The sequence below is a fragment of the Ceratotherium simum genome, chromosome 3, assembly GCF_057802395.1.
Source record: "Ceratotherium simum simum isolate JZ-2026a chromosome 3, ASM5780239v1, whole genome shotgun sequence".
In the NCBI taxonomy this organism is placed as follows: Eukaryota; Metazoa; Chordata; class Mammalia; order Perissodactyla; family Rhinocerotidae; genus Ceratotherium; species Ceratotherium simum.
The window spans coordinates 78482232-78500774 of record NC_141902.1 but is presented as its reverse complement, the minus strand read 5'-3'; the positions used below and the strand labels follow the sequence as shown (position 1 = coordinate 78500774).

The 18543-nt window shown below is 57.7% G+C and overlaps 1 protein-coding gene across 7 annotated transcripts in view; it reads right to left on the bottom strand.

Annotated features, from left to right (window-relative positions):
- Nucleotides 1–18543, bottom strand: part of APBA2 (amyloid beta precursor protein binding family A member 2) — a 230298-nt gene continuing 211755 nt past the window's right edge. For 6 of the 7 annotated variants that reach the window (XM_087428828.1, XM_087428827.1, XM_087428829.1 and 3 more), the window contains 5 exons: nt 15449–15628; nt 13940–14152; nt 12204–12323; nt 3329–3469; nt 1–659 (listed from right to left, as the gene is read on the bottom strand). In XM_087428828.1, coding sequence (XP_087284954.1) covers nt 588–659; nt 3329–3469; nt 12204–12323; nt 13940–14152; nt 15449–15628 — 726 coding nt within the window. In that variant the 3' untranslated portion in view covers nt 1–587. The remainder of the gene's footprint in view (nt 660–3328; nt 3470–12203; nt 12324–13939; nt 14153–15448; nt 15629–18543) is intronic. The other variant, XM_087428832.1, reaches the window with a different exon arrangement.

Genomic DNA, 18543 nt, shown 5'->3' with positions numbered 1-18543 from the left:
TTGAGGCCATCATCTTTTATTTAACTCAGGAACGTCGCCTTTCTTGTTAAATACAATCACATGTTCCCAAATTCAATAACAAGTCACATCCTGAGAGCTGGGCTGCCCACACTCCCGCCGAGGAGGCAGCAGCCAAATCAGCCGGTTCGGTGCTGTCGGGGTGCCCTCCCCCCGAAGAACCCCGACCCCCAGCCAAAGGGGCAGGAGGAGCCATCACTGCCACCCCACGAGCTCACTGTCCTCGAGGACTCCCTTCACAGCTGCCTCCAGAGGCACCCACGTCCGCCCTCCACGGCTTCAGGGAGCAAGACACACTCCACACCACAGAGGGACAAACAGACACACTGGGCAGTCGAAACGAGGAAATGCAGGATGCGGCAAAATACTCAACTGTTCTACAAAGACTGGTTCCTGTGACGCTCCTTTGATAAAGACATACCCCTTTTTGTCCAAAAAAGAGTAGGTGTTGAGGGCACGCCCTTTAGGGGAGCCAGTGTCCTTGGTGGGCTGTGGGGTCAGGGGTCAGGTCCTGGGTTGGGCCTCGGCTCCTGCAGGCCCGGGCGGGCTGGGCACTACAGGCTGGCGGCCTAGATGTACAGCGGGGTCTCCTGGCCCGTGAGGAGCCTGAACATGGCGGCGGGCATGGTCTTCATGTGGATCTGTCAACAAAAGCAGGGCTGAACCGGCTCTACCTCCCTCCTCCCCTCTCTCCTCCCCTCCTGCAATCAACTGAACACAAACATCCCTGCCCCACTGGCTGAGAAAATCCCTGGGGTTTTCTGTGTAAAATACCAGCTTTAGAGTGAAGGACGCAGAAGGACCTGCCTGTGGTGATTTGGAAGGCGTCTCCTCACTCTGACCTTTCCCACACGGTCACGTGCTAGTTTTCCCTTCTACTCAAGCCAACACCAGAGGGACGAAACATCAGACTTTTAACTGTGACTACAGTTTGCCCAGCCGGCTGGGGGCAGGCAGGGGGTGCCCAGGCCTCTGCAGAAACTGCCAGGTGTAGGCCTGGTGTCAGTGAGGAGGGGGTGAAGGCCACACAGTCCTTCCCATGGACCTGGAGGAAGCGAGTGTTCTGGGGCTGGGAACCTGCTCTCTGAGGCCCCCATCCTCTGGGGATCAGTTAGCAAATGAGCTTTCAGGGCCTGGCCTCACTCCCTGGCTCCAAGGGGGGCTGTGTACACAAGCAAGACACAAGACCGCTCCCCAGGGAGACTGGCCGTGTGGGGCACGCACCCCAAAATCCCTCAAGGGCACTGGCAGGAAGAAACTAAACCACTGGAGGCAAAGAGAGGGTGGGCTGTGCTTCTGCCGTCCCCTCAGCTCTGCTCTAGTAGGACCGCCAGGCTCAGGACGCTGCAGGTGGGCTGGCTCTGGGAGGTCTGGCTGGCATGGGCGCTGCTGGCCTCACCCTCTCGGTGCCCAGCGAGAGGTGGGCCAGGGGTGCAGCCGCCCCCCAGGTCTGCCCTTCCTCCAGCAAGCAGGTCTCAGGCCCTCGTCTGACCAACCCAGAAAGGCCAGTTTTGCAGACGTGTTTTCTTATTGTCACACATGCTCCCCACCCTCCCCCACCACCAGCATCTGTTCCATCAATTTAGATGCTACCTCCCTCATCCCCCCAGTATGCCTTTTCCCATCAGAAGATTCATTGTCTGCAATTCCTCAGTCTGAAACCCACCCCCAAGGCTCATCAGAACTTCAAGTCTTGTTTATCAGTGACCAGTTTTCCAAAGGTGCTCAGGGATGATGGAAAATGCAGGCAGACACTTGAATCTCCCAGCCCTGGCCAGGCAAGTGTGAGGTCCGGCGGCCGGCCTGAACACAGCCTCGGCCCGCTTTTGCACCTTTTTGAATATCAGTTCATCTCAGGTCTGAAAAGCTGGAAACCTCTCTCATCACCCCAGGCCCGACTCTTCCACCCGACTGATCCACCTGATTGATTTCTTCGTAGGTGTGACGCTGATCGCCCCACTGGGGCAGCCATTTCAAAGCATGTAATTAGGAAAATTGGATTTTCCTTTCTCTGAAGCCATTTGTAAAAGGAGGCTAATGGCGCCTACCTGGCCCCCTCTCCCTCCTGAGAGCCAGCCGTCTGCCACCACCAATCCAGGGGAAAACCGGCCTCCTCCCCAGCCCTGGTAGAGTCACAAAATCCTGAGCATGCTGATGTGACCCCAGGAAAGGATGTGATCTCAAGCCCCCTCGGGAAACACCATCCCACCCAGGGGCCAAGGCAGAGCCTGCCCCACCCCACAGGCTGCCAAGATGGAACCACGCCCTCTTCCCCGGCACTGCCACAGACTCTGAGCATGCTGCTGTCCCGTTCAAAATTCCCCAGGGCTCCCCACAGCCCTCGATCAAACCCAAGCTCCCAAGCCAGCACCTGCACCCTTCACAACTGTCCCCTCTGCCGACCCACCTCTTCAGCTCTGTCTCAGCCTCCCACACTTCTCCCAGGGAGACCCTCACCCCATTCACTCTGGCCCTTTCACACACCCTCACTCACCGTGACACACACTCACACGCACACACACACACTGGGTGTGGTCTCCTTCCCAGGCACACCACAGTGGCACTATAGTGTCACCCACTTAGCATCTTACTTCTCACCCGGAGTCCCCCTGTTCACCGTGAGCTCCCTGAGGAAACCTGTGCCCCTCCCCTCCATACCCTCGTCCATCCTCACGCTGGCATCGCACTGATGCCAGAAAGAACTAGAGAAGGAAGGTTAAAGCCAGCGAAGCAGGAAAGGGACAAGCAGCCACAGCTGGCCGGCTCTGTGGGCAGGAAGAAGCAGGCAGTGGGCAGAGGGACGGCCCCACTTCCGTGGGGGCCAGAGCCTCAGGCCCTGGCAGGGTGGGTCCTGCAGAGGGCGGGGCTCCCAAACTCAGCATGCAACATCCAATTCCAGAAACAGTGTCAGAGGACCTCTGTCCCCTCCCTTTGCCCGCCCGTGTGCTGCACAGTTAAATAGCTAGAACAGGACAGCCAAAAGCACGCCACCTGCCACTCTGCTCACCCTTGTCACGGGCACTCTCTGAGTGAGGGACACAGCCCGGCCAGATCAGCTGATGCCCAGGGCTGCCTGGAAAGGGGGTGGCTCGCAGATGTCAAGATGGGAGGACACCAACCAGCAGAACAAGCTTGAGGTCTGGGCAGGGACAGGCTCTCCTGAGAAGGGCGGGGACCAATGGCTTTCTCAAACACCTCATACACCCCCTCGGGTTAGACATTGGTCACGGAAATGTCTGGGCCCAGATGCCCCTAGACTCGGATGGTGGCTTCAGGAAAATGACAGGGCAGGGGATCAGCGTGGTCTTACCTCCCCGACAGAGTTGGACAGAGCCTGGACTATCTTCTCGTGGGCTGTGGCCACCACGCTCTGCCCGTTGATCTCGATGATGCGGTGGCCCACACGGACACCGCCTCGCTCCGCGATGCCCCCTCGCATGAGGCTGCAGATCTAAGCAGACACGTGTATCAGGTCAGCACGCAAGTTCCCGCCACACCTGCCAGGCACTCACTCCTGTCCCCAAGGATGGGAGAAGGGAAGTTAATCACGTAGAGGGAGAAGCCCCACATGACAAATGCTGCACATGCCATCTGCTGACTCACGAATGGGGAGGTTTATGATTTGGAATATGTTTTTTAAAAATGGCATGTGGGAGAACCATCAGGCTTCCCAGATCCCCCACAGTGCAACCTGCTCCCGCAGCCACCCCAGAGCCTTTGTTTCTGTGTCAGCGGAGTGTGAAGGGCTGGAGGAGTGCACAGGTAAAGCACATTCTGGAAGATTCTCTGCCAGCCACATTCTGCTCCTCTTTCAAGCGAAGACAGTCACCGTTCCCACCTCATGAGGAGGTGAAGATTTCACAAGCCAACAAATGGAAAGAGTTTGGGGAAATGACGATGAAGCCCCTAAGACTGTGAAATTCACTAAAGATCGAGGCATCAGAAATGTGTACCCCCACGCAGACAACAGGAGAACAGAGCTCAGGGCGAGAGCTGTCAGCTCATGGAGAGAAGGTGGGCAATCCGCTCCCCAACGGTTCCCGGGGGGCTCTGCCAGGCCCTGGGGAACCCACGAAAGGTGCAGGAATGAAAGCACCATGGTGGGAGGAATGCTGAAGTCCTGGAGAGGCAGCGGGGGAGGGATCTGAAAGGGCACCAGGCCTCTCCCCACCACGGCTGTGTCCAAGGACCCGGGTTAGTGATCTAGGAACAGCATGGGAGCAGAGGCAGGGGGTCCAACAGCAGCGCCCCTGGGGCTGAGGCTTCCTGAGAGAAAACACAGCCATCACTAGAAGGGTCTCTGTCCGCCCCACCTGTCACCCCAACCCCCGGCACCTCGGCCAGCATCGCCGGGACCCCAGAGCCCCTTCCTCTGCATTATCTCCGTGCCCTGGAAGGCTGCGCCCCACCAGGCCTGCTTGAGGATAAGAAAGATGGAGCCCCGAGCAGGCAGGGAGGCCCAGCTGGAGGGAGCCTGTCCCCCGAGTGCCCAGCGGCCCCCCGTGTCACCTAAAGGCCTCACTGAACTCACAGTGGGCTTCGTCCTTACAGTTTCCTCAGTCTGAAAACACTACCACATGGCTATTGTCTTGTTGAGGTTTTGATGACGTTTTAGGGGTCCTCATACTTGAAAAGGCAGGGAACCTCGACCCAGAGACAGGAAGGGGGATTCTGGTCAGCACTCTGAGAGGTCAAGGGTCGGCCTGCGGGCAGGAAGCACAGCTGCAGGTGGTGGAAGATTCCGGCAGAACAGCAGGCCCTTCTCCCTGACGCGCTGCTCTTTCCGCTCCATGGCAAGGCTCCAGTTATCCAAGAACCTCCTCTGCCCTCACCTCGGGGACTCCCGCCTGTGTCAGGGACACTTCTCATCCGGCCCCCAGCCGGGCCTGCTCGTGAGGCTTGGATCTCACTTCCGGGGCCACTGGGGGCCGACTCTCCCAGCCTCAGACAGGACCGCTCCACCCTGCCTGCCCCCACCTCCCCAGTTCTCTCCCTCAGGACCTGGAGTGGCATCTTGTTAAGGCTGAGATAGGCTTAAACGGCCACTGACCGTAGCCTGACGCTGGCAGCACCACAGGATTCCCACTGCCATTTGTTTTGTAAGATTTGCCTTGTCACAAACGCCACAGGCCTTTCCAGACCATGTGTGTGCGGATCCTGGCATGGTGCCCAGAGCACTCAGAGTCCTTCCCAGCGCTCAGGGTCCCTCTCTTTCTGGAAGGAGACATGCATGCAAACTGATGTCACAGCACAAGGCCACTGCTTCCCAGCACCTGGACTCCTGCAGCAGAGCTGGTCACAGTCCTGGAACCCAGGCACTCGGGCCAGGGTATGGGCAGAGAAACAGGCTGACCTGAGGCCATCTATTTTCCAGAAAGGGGGAGCACCCGTCTGTCAGGTGGAGGCCCTGCTCCCCTGACTGCCCAAACACTCCACACAGCGTTAAGGATGAACTTTTATTCTTTGTTTCCCCCAAATGATTTAAGGGCATTTTGTACCCAGTGTAACTGGCTTTGAAGATCCTGAACAAGGTGCTTCAGGATGGCCTGGCTCACTTCCCAGCCCGACCAAGTGTGAGGCTAGGTCCAGCTTGCTCCCGAAAGAAGCTGGGACACTCTGCAGAAGGTGCCTGACTAAATCGCTGGGGGCAGCTTCCTCCTTAGTCTTGGACATGTCAATGACTAGGTGCCTTGAGAAACTCATAGGTGGGTTTGGAAGCAATTGAGTTTCTCAAGGCACCTTTCCCAGTTGTTTCTTTTCCTTTTGTATGTTAAGGAGATGTAACCACCAGCCATCCTGAAACTGACCAAGTGAGAAACTCAAGGGAAATGTAAGCACCAACCATCCTGAAACTGACCAAACCTCACCACAAGAGCTATGCCCATGACCTTTGCCCTATTTTTAATGCAAAGATCTCTCCAGGAGGAGCTTAGGCCTCATTATGTGGAAGCATGTTCTCCAACTGAGCCTGTGCATCGAATACCCGCCTCTCCCTTTTGAATATTCATTCCCCAAACAAATAAAAGTTCCTGGGCCCGCCCCTTGGCTTAGCGGTTAAATGTGCGCGCTCCGCTACTGGCGGTCCGGGTTCGGATCCCAGGCACGCACCGGCACCGCTTCTCCGGCCATGCTGAGGCCGCGTCCCACATACAGCAACTAGAAAGATGTGCAGCTATGACATACAACTATCTGCTGGGGCTTTGGGGGAAAAATTAAAAAAAAAAAAAAACTTCCTGCTTCCCTTTGTTTGGGGACACCATGACTTTGGAAATGATTCCTCATGGCCACCTATTTGCTACAAATACACTTTACTTTGTGAGACAACTTCCACTGATGTAGAGTCTTATTTAACTCACCAGGAGGTAAGCCCACTTGGTTCAGTAACAGAGACTCGAGGAAAGAAGGTGAAGAGGGGAGAGGGAGAAAATGGCTTTGCATCTTGAGAGAGGGTTGCCAGGAGGATGGACTCAGACCCTGGTGGGTGACCTGGCTGGAATCTGGGGGGGCAGGCTGGCGGAGGGGGCAGAAGGGGAGCAGGAAGAGCTAAGGAGAGGGCCACGTGCACACACACAGGCCGCTGGCCTTCCTAAACGAGGCCCGCCCCACAGGAACCGGGGCCATAGAGTGTTCTAACTTCACAGGGTGCACTTGTCAGGAGGAAGGCTGATGCCTCCCAGCTGGAGACTTCCTGATTTCTTGAATGGTGTTGCGGGAAGAGAGAGGAGAGATCCATTTAGAAACAGTGTTAACTGGGTCATCCAGAGCCTGTCTGCAAACTAATGCATTGTACTTCATTGGGCGTAATGAAGCTGAAAATGGAAAGAGCACTTGTGCAAGACTAACTCAGATGTCGGCAAACTTTTCCAGAAGACTCCGGGGAACTTGGTGCGTGGCACACTGCTGTCAGTGGGCACAGTGGTCCCTGCAGTCTCAGTGAGGAGAGACTGGTTGGCTGGCCATGACGGAAGCTACTACCAGGGCCTCGTATGCACATTGTTGATTGGTTATCAACTCCCCGGGCCCTAGATACAGACACATCAGCCACTGTACTGGTCATAAATGCCACCAAATCCATGCGCACACTCACCCACTGATACCCTGACACTGCACAAGCATCTGATGATGAACAGTGGGCGTGTTCCCCATGATGGCCAGCCTCAGGCCCAATCCCCGCTCGGCCACTTCCCAGCTGGGAGCCTTGGGGCAGGGTACCTCACCTCCCTGTTCCTCAGTCCTCATCTGTGAAACAGGGACAGATAACACTGTTCCCTAACTGAACCAGCCTCACAGACACCAGCTCCACAGGGATGCCCTAGGTTGGTGGGAAGAACTTGCCCATGGGGTGGCCTTCATTTCCTGGTTCCTAGAACTGACCCCAGACAGATGGACTGGGGGTCTAGGAGCACCTGCAACAACGAAACCAGACAGACTGGAAAACAGAGGTCTCGCACACTGATGTTCACAGCAGCCACAAGGGGGAAACAACCCAAGTGTCCATCAATCGATAAATGGATAAACAAAACATGGTACACACCTACAGTGGAATGTTATTCAGCCTTAAAAGGGAAGGAAATCCTGACACCTGCTGCAACATGGATGAACCTTGAGGACATGCTAAGTGAAATAAGCCAGTCACAAAAGGACAAATCCTGTAGGATTCCACTCATATGAGGTCCCTAGAGTCATCAAATTCATAGACACGGAGTGGAATGGTGGTTGCCAGGGGCTGGGGGAGGAGGGAGTGGGGAGTTAGTGTTGAATCAGACAGAGTTTCAGTTTTGCAAGATGAAGAGTTCTTAAGATTGGCTGCACAACAATGTGAATGTATTTAACGCTACTAAACTGTACACTAAACTGTAATTGTATTTTACCACAATTTAAAAAAACAAAAACAAAACAAAATGAAATAGACGTCCTAGGAGTCAGGGCTTAAAGAAGAAGGGGTGGTGGTGGGAGAGGCAGATTCTATAACATAATACAGCTTCTTAGCCACATGGGCCCTCTTGTTCCGGAGAGAGGATGGGACACACTAAACTCCAGGATGAAGCCAGGTGGGGTCCGAGAGGCACAGGTGCACCCGCCCCAAATACATACCCATGCACAGACATACACATGCATGCACGCTCACACACGCACACACATACATGCACACACTGACTGCTGTGCAGAGGGCCCCTCCCTCTCCGTCTCACGTGACAGCACCCAGGTTTACCAAGACACCCCAGTGCTGGGACATATTTCATCTCACTGCTCACCCTGCACAGTAAGGCCTGCCACCTGCCACGGGAAATGTTTGTGCAGTAATCTGGCAGAAAACCACAGTGGGTCTGCGCAGGAGCTGACAAATGCCGTTTCCTAGCCAGGTGTCCTGCCACCACTCACCCATGGACACTATGTGTGCAGGCTGAGGGGTCGCCCCATGGCTGTCCCAGGCCAGCTCAAGCCAGGACTCCAGGCAGGGCCTGGTGAGGGTGGGAGCCTCCTGAGAGACTCACTGGGCACTAGGGACAAGCAGGCCCAGTGGTGATGAGAGAGGTGACACCTAGGGGAGGGCTCCACTGTTGCAGGCAGCAGAAGACCACACCACATGGGAGGGGACAGCTACCAGGCCAGGCCCCTCTGGCGAGGCTGGGCGGGCTGGAAGCCGAGGCCCAGGGCCCCTGGGGCCGCTGGTCCCAACCTGACCACGCTGTGAGGAGTGAGGGATGGCTCTTCTGTGCCCAGAGCAAACCCTTGGACAGGAGTAGCCAGCACCTCAGGCCTCCTGAATGTTCTCCCAAACTCACTCCTCCTGTGAGGCCCCAGCTGAGTGGAGAAGCCTGGGGCACTCATCAGCCACCAGAGACAACTAGACACAGCCCAGGTGGTGGGTGTGCCCTGGCCACAGGTGGTGATGCTGGTAGCTACCTAGTAGAGGTGCCTCTGAATGCCCTGGGGGCCAAGCCTGGACGGCCAGCCCCTACACCCCACACCTGTCTACGGGCATGGGCGTACTCACAAGGCAGGCGAGGACCCGGTCAGCATGGCTGGCCTGAAGGCCACCCATGCAGGGCCAGGTGGAGATGGGATTGATTTGTGCAGCTGCCTGCATCCAATTTCCTAGATCCCTGGGGAGACGTATCATGATAGGATAAAGCCACGCAGATTCACTGCTCTGTCTACAACCCTCCCTGGCACTCAGGGCAAGCTGCGATGTACCTGGGCGGAAGCCCCCGAGAGCCCCCACAGCCCCCAGCTCTCAGCCCCCAGCCACCCGCCTCTGGGCTGTGCTGCTCCTCGTCCACAGCAGTGCCCTGGGCCCCAAGCTTCACCCACACACCCTGGAAGTGGGACTCTGGACCAGTGGCAGAAGCACCAAGAAACGGATGACACTAGCCTCAGGGCCTGTCGGGTCCTGTGGACCCGGGTCCAACTGTGACCTGGCTGGGGGTCGGGGGGGTGGCCCTGGCAATGCTGTCTTCAGAATTGGGTATTATTTTCCCCCAGCTCCAGGCCCCAAAAAGCCTAGATCTGCTGCTACCCTGACCCTGCACCCCCCAAACCTTCTGAAAAGCCCCCCTGCCCTCCTCACTGCCCTCAGCCTCCTGGCCACTCACACGGCCCCAGCACGTCCACCGCCCCCTGCAGAGACCCTCTCCTGTACCTCCTTGGGGGAGCCCCCTTGTCACCCTGCCTTCTCCCCAGCTACCTCCCCTCCCCCGGTCTCTGAGAAGAAAGGCCTATGGCTTCACCTCAGGCTGCCCTGCACCTGTCCTCACTACTGCTTTCCCAGGCCCAGCATCCCCGTCCTTTCCTGCTCACCTTAATTTAGTCCCCACGAAACACAAACCAGAGCCCCTCCCCTTCCTTGTCTCTTCTCCTCCCCCCGCCCCTCCACGGTCCCAGATGGCCTCATTAACTGTGTGACCTGGAGCAAGTCACCAAACCTCTCTGTGCCCCAGCTTCTTCACCAGTCCCTGTGCTCTTCTTCTGGCTGTTGTGAGGATTAAAATGAGCTCACAGAGGAAAGTGTTGGGGATGGGGGGCATCAGGCCTGTCCTGGGCTCACAGGCCCCAAGAACAGGCAGCCCCCTCAGCCCCCACACAGGGGGCCTGGCCACGGCCATTTAGGGAAAGCCAGCCCTGACACAACACGCCGTCCTCCAGCAGGGCTCACTGTGGGATGGGGCTGCACCGAGTAGCATTCTACAGACAAAGACCATGCACCCGGGCTGGGCAGGGTACAGGGAGAGGATGGTGAGCTTGCCGGTGGCACGCAGAAGGTAGAGGCTGGGCCCCACACTCCGATCCAGTGCTGCAGGGCCCCTCATGGGGACTGCCAGGGTTACTGACAGCCCTCGCCCTCATCCACCTGCCCCCATGCCGAGGAGGGAGGCACTGCCGGAGCAGCACAACACCCAGACGAGCCCTGCGTGCTGGTTCAGGATGTCAGGCAGGTCAGAAGCCCCATGCCAGCCCTTTCCAGAGTGTGGATCCCTTGCCCGTCCACACAGCTCAGCAGCTGCAGGCAGGGACCCCAGTCGACTTCCTGCAGAGCTTCTAAATTAGCTGGGGTAGCTGCTTGCGCCCAGGATACATGTGTGTACAGAGTGGCCAGGCGGGGTAGGGCCAGGCCAGACCACCTGCTGGCCAGCTCCAGGGGCAGATGCACTGTCCCCAACAGAAGTCTCAAAGGGGATGCAGACAATCTGGCTGGGCACCTGTGCCTGGGTACAAGTGCCAAGGGGCCTTTCCCCTCTGCAGAAGTGGGCACAGGGTGCCCTCCTTGGACATCTCAGTGTTCTTTATGGATTTTCTCAGTTAATCTTCACAACCACCTTTTAAGGACAATCTAGAGAGATTAAGTGACTTGCCCAAGGTCACACAACTAGGAATGTATGGCCAGCACTGGCTAGATGGCCTCATACCCTTTCCCTCTTCCTCCTGGGGGCCAGCTGGACCACCTTCCCAGCCTGCCCTGTGTTTTATGGGGTGTGTGGCTGAGCTCTGTCCAGCCAGTGGGATGTGGCAGAAATGGCAAGGGCCACATCTATGTCTCTGTCTTCCTTCAGCTGCCAGCCAGACTCAGAGCGGCCAGTGGGGCCTCCAAAACCCAGGTGAGGGTGAGCCTGGACCTCGAGCGGCTCTGTGGAGCATGGCCCCCTCCCACACTGGACTGTGACATGACTGAGAACCCAACTCCTACTATGTCAAGATCTGGGGAATATTTGTCACAGCAGCAGTGTGCTCCAGCAGAAGCAACAAAAACGGGCCTGGAGCCCAAGCCCTGTGGCTCTTCCCAGCTCTCTGCACCTCTCCACGCTTCTGCACCAGACAGCAATGGGGAAGTTTTGTCTCATTTACAGCTGCCTTTCTAGAATGTTCTCACATGTGTTTTCTCTGTGGCTGTGAGTGGGTGCACACACCTTCCCCCTCACCTCACACCACCGCATAATCTCTTCCCTGGTTCTTTAATAACTAGGGCTAGCTTAAGCAATCTGGGAATGACTGGCCTCCCCTCTTCCATCCTCTATCCGTGGTCATGTCCTTGCCCACCAGGACCTTTGCAGGAGGAACAACCAAGGAAATGGAACTCACACGGGCCAAACGTGGGTTGAGGAGAAGGCAGGAACTCTGGGCTGAAGAGCTCTGGCCCAAGGAACAGGCACAGATGTCTGGGCAGACCAACACTCACGCAAGCCCAAAATCACCTCCTCCTGGAAGCCCTCCTCCCTCTCCAGTGCCTGGCACAGCACCTGACACAGGGCAGGTGCCTCACAAATGGCTCTGAATGGGTGAGTAAATGAGTGAATGAATGAACAAATGAGTGGACATCTGCTTGTTGAACATAGTAAGTCTGACACTGCCATTGGCTGTGTGCATCCAGACAGCAGTGGCTGTAAAAGCCTCCTGCCTCCAAAGTAGGTGCCCGCAGAGAACAGCCATCACAGGGACAAGGGTGCCTAGGGCAGGGCTTGAGGGACCCATTCCACGGCCACACTGGCCCTCTCTCCCTGCCCAGGCCTGCCCCAGGTGACGCTAAAAGCTCTGAATTTGGCTGCTGGCTGCTGTGCCCACTGGCTGGGGCTGCCTGACAGACAGAAGCGGTTCCAGCGGCAGGGGCAGAGAGCCGCCAGCCCAGCTCCCTGCACCCAGGCCCTACGCATGCGCAGGGGAGGAGGCGCAGGGCAAGAGAGTGGACTCACGATTCCGTTCTGCACGCTGAAGCCCAGCTGGTACTTGAGGTCAGGCCGCTTGATGAGGACCGTGGTAACCGGCGGACAGCTGACGATGTTGAGCTTCACCTGCGTCTGGTTCTTGAGACCCTGCAGAGTACGGGACGAGAGTCACAGGTGGGCCCAAGATGCCATCTGCATGCACACCCTCACAGGCCTGGGCCCAGAATGAGTTGACTGGCAGGGGGGAGCTCCGAGTGCAGGGGCACGAGCCCAAGGGAGACAGTTCCCTCTCAGCCTCAGTGTCCCCCTGTGAGGGGGTAAAGGCATCACCCTGACCCGTATGCAGGGCTCCTGGGTCTCCCAGGTTGGCGAGTGTGCCCCCGACCCAGGAAAAAACCAGCTGCTCCTGGAGCCAGTGGCCAGGCTCAGAGCACCACTGTGCACGACCCACAGGCTGGCCCCAAGGTCGTCCTCCACGGTGCTTCTCGGGAGGGGCCCTCACCACGCTGACTACAGGAGGAGAACTTTCTGTGTGGAAGGGCTGTGGAGACACCTTCCTCAAAACAAAACACCTTCCAATGACGGGCGCTTGTGCTTATGGCGGGGTGAGGACAGGGAGCAACCAGCTCAGTGAAAGTCTGTGAGCAGGAGGCTCTGGTGTCTGCACCGAGACAGGGCCAGCTGGAGCCAAGGGTGACCTCAGGCCCAAAGAGGACAGCGACGCCCCAGGCCATGGTTCTGGGGTTAGGTGGGGGTGGGGAGATAGGAGGAGGGGCTCAAGCCTCAATTTGGCTGCAGCTCAGCTTGCTCCTCTGGACACACACACACACGCACGCGCACACGCACAAGAACAGCCCAGTCAGAGCCCAGGTGAGGGAGTAGCTGGGAGTGGTAGCCCTCAGAGGGAGGGTCCTGGCCAACCAAGCCTCTGGTGCCGCTGACTGAGGCCTCTCCCATGCCTGTCTGTCTACACCTTCCCGTTACCTATTGGTTTAGCTGGGCCAGCTCCCAGAGCCTGCTCATGGAGCGTTCTGGCCTCGGGAATGCTCTTCATTTCTCAGGCTGACAGGCGCGGAGGGAAGCATGTCCTCCAGCACCAAAACCACAGCTGGGTGGAGAGGGGACAAGCCAGAGGGCTGAGGGCAGACCCTAGGCAGAGGGCCACAGGACTGCCCCCAACAGGCAGAGCCACTGCCTGGAGACCCTGGAGAGAGCAAAGGCCCCTCCTGGGGCAGCCCGTCTGATCTTTCTGCCCAGGGACTCTTACAGACCTGGAGCGGCCAGGTGTGAAGGCCTCTGGTCCCACCTGCTTGTGTCCCCTCTGCAAGACCCCCTCCAGGGACAGTCAGCTCAGCACCTCTCCAAGCTTCCAGCTCACAGGTCAGATGGTCAGAGCGGCCTCTCAGCTCTCAGGTCCATGTCGGCTGACCAACCCTCCCAGTCTTCCCAGGAAGTGGGACTCAGGGCTAACTGTGACAGTCCCAGGCAAACCAGGACAAATTGGTCACCCTACATCTACAGGTCCTCAGCCCTTGCCTGGGGTCAACGTGGCTCAGAACTGGGCTAAGTGAAACGAAAGGTCCCTCCTCACCCCCAGGGGTGGCCCAGGTCCTTCTCTGACTTCAGCATGTGGTAGAGTCTTCAGTTCATGGTCACTAGGTGGGAGTCTCTGACTCAGTTTCCTCGGGGGTCAAGTGGGGACTACAATGTGTGAGGAGAAAGGCAGAGCTGGTGACCACCGGGCAGGGGCCCAGGGCGCCCACCTTGATGATGCCCTGACAGGTGGCGAGGGGCAGCCCCACCAGGCTGGTGCCATTGATGGACATGATCTGGTCTCCGATGCTCAGCTTTCCTGAGCGGGCAGCCGGGCCGCCGTTCATCATGTTCGCCAGGATCACCGTGGGCAGGATGGAGCCCCAGCCTGACTCTACCACCACCACGCCCAGGATCTCGCCCTTGTGCTTCTCCAGCTGCAGCTGCAAGGAAATCAGCAGAATGAGAAGTGCCCCGATGGGTGCCAGGACTGGGGCCTCTGCTCAGCACCCACCGAAGGACCAGCACGCCCCTGAGCACAGTGGTGCCAGCCCTGTCCTTGGAAGCAAGGCCAGCCCGTCTTAGCTTGCTCACCTAGCCCTGGCCTCGTCCGGCTCTGGCTCCCAAGCCCGCCTGGAGCCCCTAACAATCCCAGGAACCAGGAACACAGACTTCCTCCCCTCCCATGCCCAGCATTGATTCCCCCAGCCCCAAGCACAGCCCATGTTCTGGCTCCTGCTTCCCTCACCCTCCCAAGCCAATGGAGGCCAGAGGAATGTTCTCAGACTCCAGGACTCAAACCCTGCCCCTGACCTTTGCTCTTTCTAGAAAAGTCCTTCTATTTTCTCTCTGCCTCGAGAGTTACTCTCAGAAAGCTGCCTATCATTCATTCAGCAAGAAGCCAGGATTGTTCACTCATTCCACAAGCAATCAGATTATTTACTCATTCATTACACAGTCAGGTCATTCATTCCTTCAATCACTCAACCAGCAGTCAGGATCATTCCTTCATTGGACAATCAATCAGAGTCATTCATTTGACAAACAGCCAGGATCATTCATTCATTCACTCATTTAACAGGCAGCCAGGGTCATGCCTTCATTCAACAAACAGTCAGCACCATTCACTCATTCAATTAATCAGGGTCATTCATTCAAAAGCAGCCAGGATCATTCATCCATTCACTCATTCACAAGAATCCAGGAATCATTCATTCATTCAACAAGCAGGGGGGGTACGGCCATCCCCAGGGCCTCTGTCTTAGGAGGACTTTCTGAGTACCCCTGAGCAGATCCAGTGGAACCTGCTAAGGCCCACACTACTGGCAGCTTCAGAAGTCCCCCGGGCCTAGCACACAGGTACCCTGTTTTAAAGCTGCCTCCCCACGCTTTTCAGGAACGTCTCCTGGGTGCTGAGCACCAGTGATGATAACAACAGCATTAAAAGGCACATTTTCAGGGTCATTAAGACGGACTGTAATCAGCTTCTTTGTTACAACACCCACACCTCATTCCACACACAAGTGCTCAGCTCCGAAGCAGGAGCACGACGTCCATCTCGGGCCGCCTTCAGTCTGCTGTGGAGACAGCGGCTGGTGTGAGCGCCCAGAAAGGCTTGTTCTCGCGTTCTCTCCCGTGAGCTGAGCTGGGGGGGGCGCTGGGCAGCTCCTCCCTGAGGCTGCCCGGCTCGGTCGCCCAGAGCGCGGCGTGGAGCGCGGGGCTGGCAGAAGGCGGCTCACCTCCTTGCAGTTCTCTGAGTTGGAGAAGTGGATGAGGTCGTCGTTGTACATCTCCTGGGTGTTGATGATGTCGCTGTACTCCTTCTGGCTCAGGTCTTCGGGGTTGATGCCGTTGGCCCGCAGGAACTCCTGGTAGGCCACGCTGAAGGCCTGGCCGATGGACTGGGCGATGAGCTGGGCCTGTGGGGAGGGAGCAGCCCACTAGAGACCCGCCTGCATGGAAGCATAGGCTCCACACGGCCCAGAGAGGAGGGGCTGCAGCAGGGCTGGGTGCAGGGAGCACACACAAGCCTGCAGGGGGGCCCTTGCTGGGCTTCAAAGAATGCGAGAGAACCTGTGGGCCCTTGTCTCCACCAACACCCCCCTGTGGGTCGCCACGGGGTGAACCTTTCTGCTGCCTTGCACGCGTCAGGGCCTGGTCCTGACTGCCTCCGCCTGAACTGCTTTAAGTCCCAGACGTTCCAGGACAAAGCACAGTTTCACATAAAGCCTGGGAAAATTATGAATTATTTGCTAAATATCGTATTTTTTGTTGTTTCCGTTGGTGACTGTACTGTATTTTCTTTCCACTTATCTTATTCCAAAAATAGACTTGAGGTGTGTCCTCTGGGGAGTGTCACAGAGGCTGGTATTTGTCTACCCGATATTCAGTTCTCCTCAGCAGAGCCCAGTGTCAAGTGGGGAGACAGGTGCCCAGCTGCTCTTGTGGGGAGCTGTGATGGTCCAGGCTGAGGCCAATGAGAAGCTTGAGACCTGGGGACACCAGCGCAGACCCCACAGAGCAAATTACTTCTTTCTACTTCAACGGAACCACTTCTGTGGACGTCACTGAATTTCTGACACTGCAGAGGCCTGGACACTGAAAAGTCACTAGTGGGCCTTGCCTGCCGCCTGCGGTGTGCAGACAGGGGATGGCGGGAGGCAAGCACTAAAGCCCTGAGCTCCTGGAACACGTCAGCCGTGCTCACAGCTGTGCAGAGAGCCCTTGGAGAGCAATGGGACTCGCGGTGATGTCTCAGCCCACAGCAGGGCCTCCTCCCGGAGCCCTGGGCTGCGGGAGCCCCACCTCTGGTCTACCCCTGCTGCCACCCACCTCTCTAACTGCCATCAAGGGGGACTCTGCATGGGCGCCCCCAGGAAACCTCAGGTCAACAAGACCCGAAAACAGGTGAAAATGAGGAATCGGGCCTAAATGCCTCAATCCCTTTCTTGCTCTACACATTGCACGATTTAAGTGCGGCAAATGAATACACCTATGTAAAAAAGGTGGGCTGGGCGAGATAACAGAGGCAGAGAACAGCGGGCTTTCCTTAAATAGGTACTAAGTCGAGATAGAACTGCCCTCTCCAACTGAGCCCTGAACAGTTTCCAGGATGGAGAAGCCGATGTTCACTCGGCAGGAACAAGCCCTGCCCGCTCCCAAGACCAGCATTTTGGGGTGCTGCTCGCAGCAGGCAGACCCAGCCAGAAGCACAGCGCCCAGGGACCGCCGGGTGGCGCCCAGGGACCAGAGGTGATGCCACAAGAGGAGCCCCTCTGCGGTGGGGAGCCCAGCAGTGGCAGTCCCCAGAGCGCTGGCCCAAGCTGGCAGCCAGGCCTCAGGAAAAGGCTGGCCTGAGGGTGGAGGGCAGGATAGGGGGGTGACTGGGAAGCCAGGACCTGCCCTGCCCTACTTGGGTCTTAGGGTCACCAGGATGCCCTCTGGGTCCATGGACACCTGACTGAGGTCCCCTAGCTGGGAAAGGTGGTCTGAGAGCATCATGCCCTTCACCCCTAGGCCGATAGCCTGGTGGGGCTGCCCTCGGCCCTTGGACTTCACCTTGGGTTCTGTCAGGACCCCCCACCCCGTGGGAGCTCCTGGGGATGGTGAGGTCATCCATGCCCGTGCTCCTTGGGGTGCAATCCGGGAGCCCCTGGTGTCTCCCCACATGCTGCAGGCTCCCACTTCCCCTCCCACGCTGCCTTCTGGCATCCCTCCTGCCTGGGCTGGGGGCAGGCTCCTGAGGACCCTCCCAGGGCTGGGGGGTACACCCTTGGAGCCCTGCAGACAAAGGACTCCCCTGCCCCCCAGCTCACAGCCAGGGCCTGTGGGTGTTCACTGCTGTGAGGCCAGGAGCCCCCCCCAGGCAGAGCAGTGGGGAGTATGCACGGGGCCCTCAGTGAGGGGATAGCACTGGCAGCTGGCACTCACAGGCAGCCTCCTGCAGGTGGGCGAAGAAGTGGAGGGAGGCACCGCCATGCCCCCAGCACTGCTTTGCCCCAACACTTTCACCTCTGCGGCTCATCCACCCTGGCCTCAGCCAGAGTGGAATGCGTCCACTTTACAGAGGGAAAACCGAGACTCAGAGAAGGCCACGGGCTCCTTAATGCCACCTTCCATTCTCTCCAGGTGTTGCACTCTGCTCTCACCAGACCCTCGGATCCTTACCCCAGCAGCCTATCTGGATGGAGCCACATCCGGGTCCTGCTCTCTGGGCAGCTGCTCAGTGTCCCTTCACACCCTACTGGGTGGGTCCTTCCTTCACTCCTTCAAGGACCACTAGGAGCCCCAGTGACCACCCCCAAACTTTGCTCACAGCCTTATCTCCCACTGAATTGAGAACTCCGAGGCCACAGCAGCACCCCTGCCCTGAAGACTCTGCCCACAACCATCTGCAAGGCTGGCACCTCGGAGACTCGTCCTCTCCCTGTTCCTTTGTGACTTCTGCACCAGCAGACTGTTCACCCTGTGCCAGCTGGCCCGCTTCTTGCCTCACCCGGCCCATCACTCACAGCCCATCCCCTCATGCCAGGTCTCTAAGACACCCTCAAGCCACACAAAAATGCCCATCCACGAGTCCACGGATATCTGTGAAAAGAATGTGTGTGTGCACTTTTGTTGTCAGTGCTGTCGAGTCAATTCTCACTCCTAGCCACCCTGTGTCCAGCAGAGCGGAACGCTGCCCACTTTGTGCCACCCACTCACCTTCCGGCGCTACATCAGACAATGCTCCACTGCTATTCACAGGGTTTTCATGGCCAATTTTTTCAGAAATGGGTGGCCAGGTCCTTCTTCCTAGTCTCTCTAGCCTGGAAGCTCCACTGAAACCTGTCCA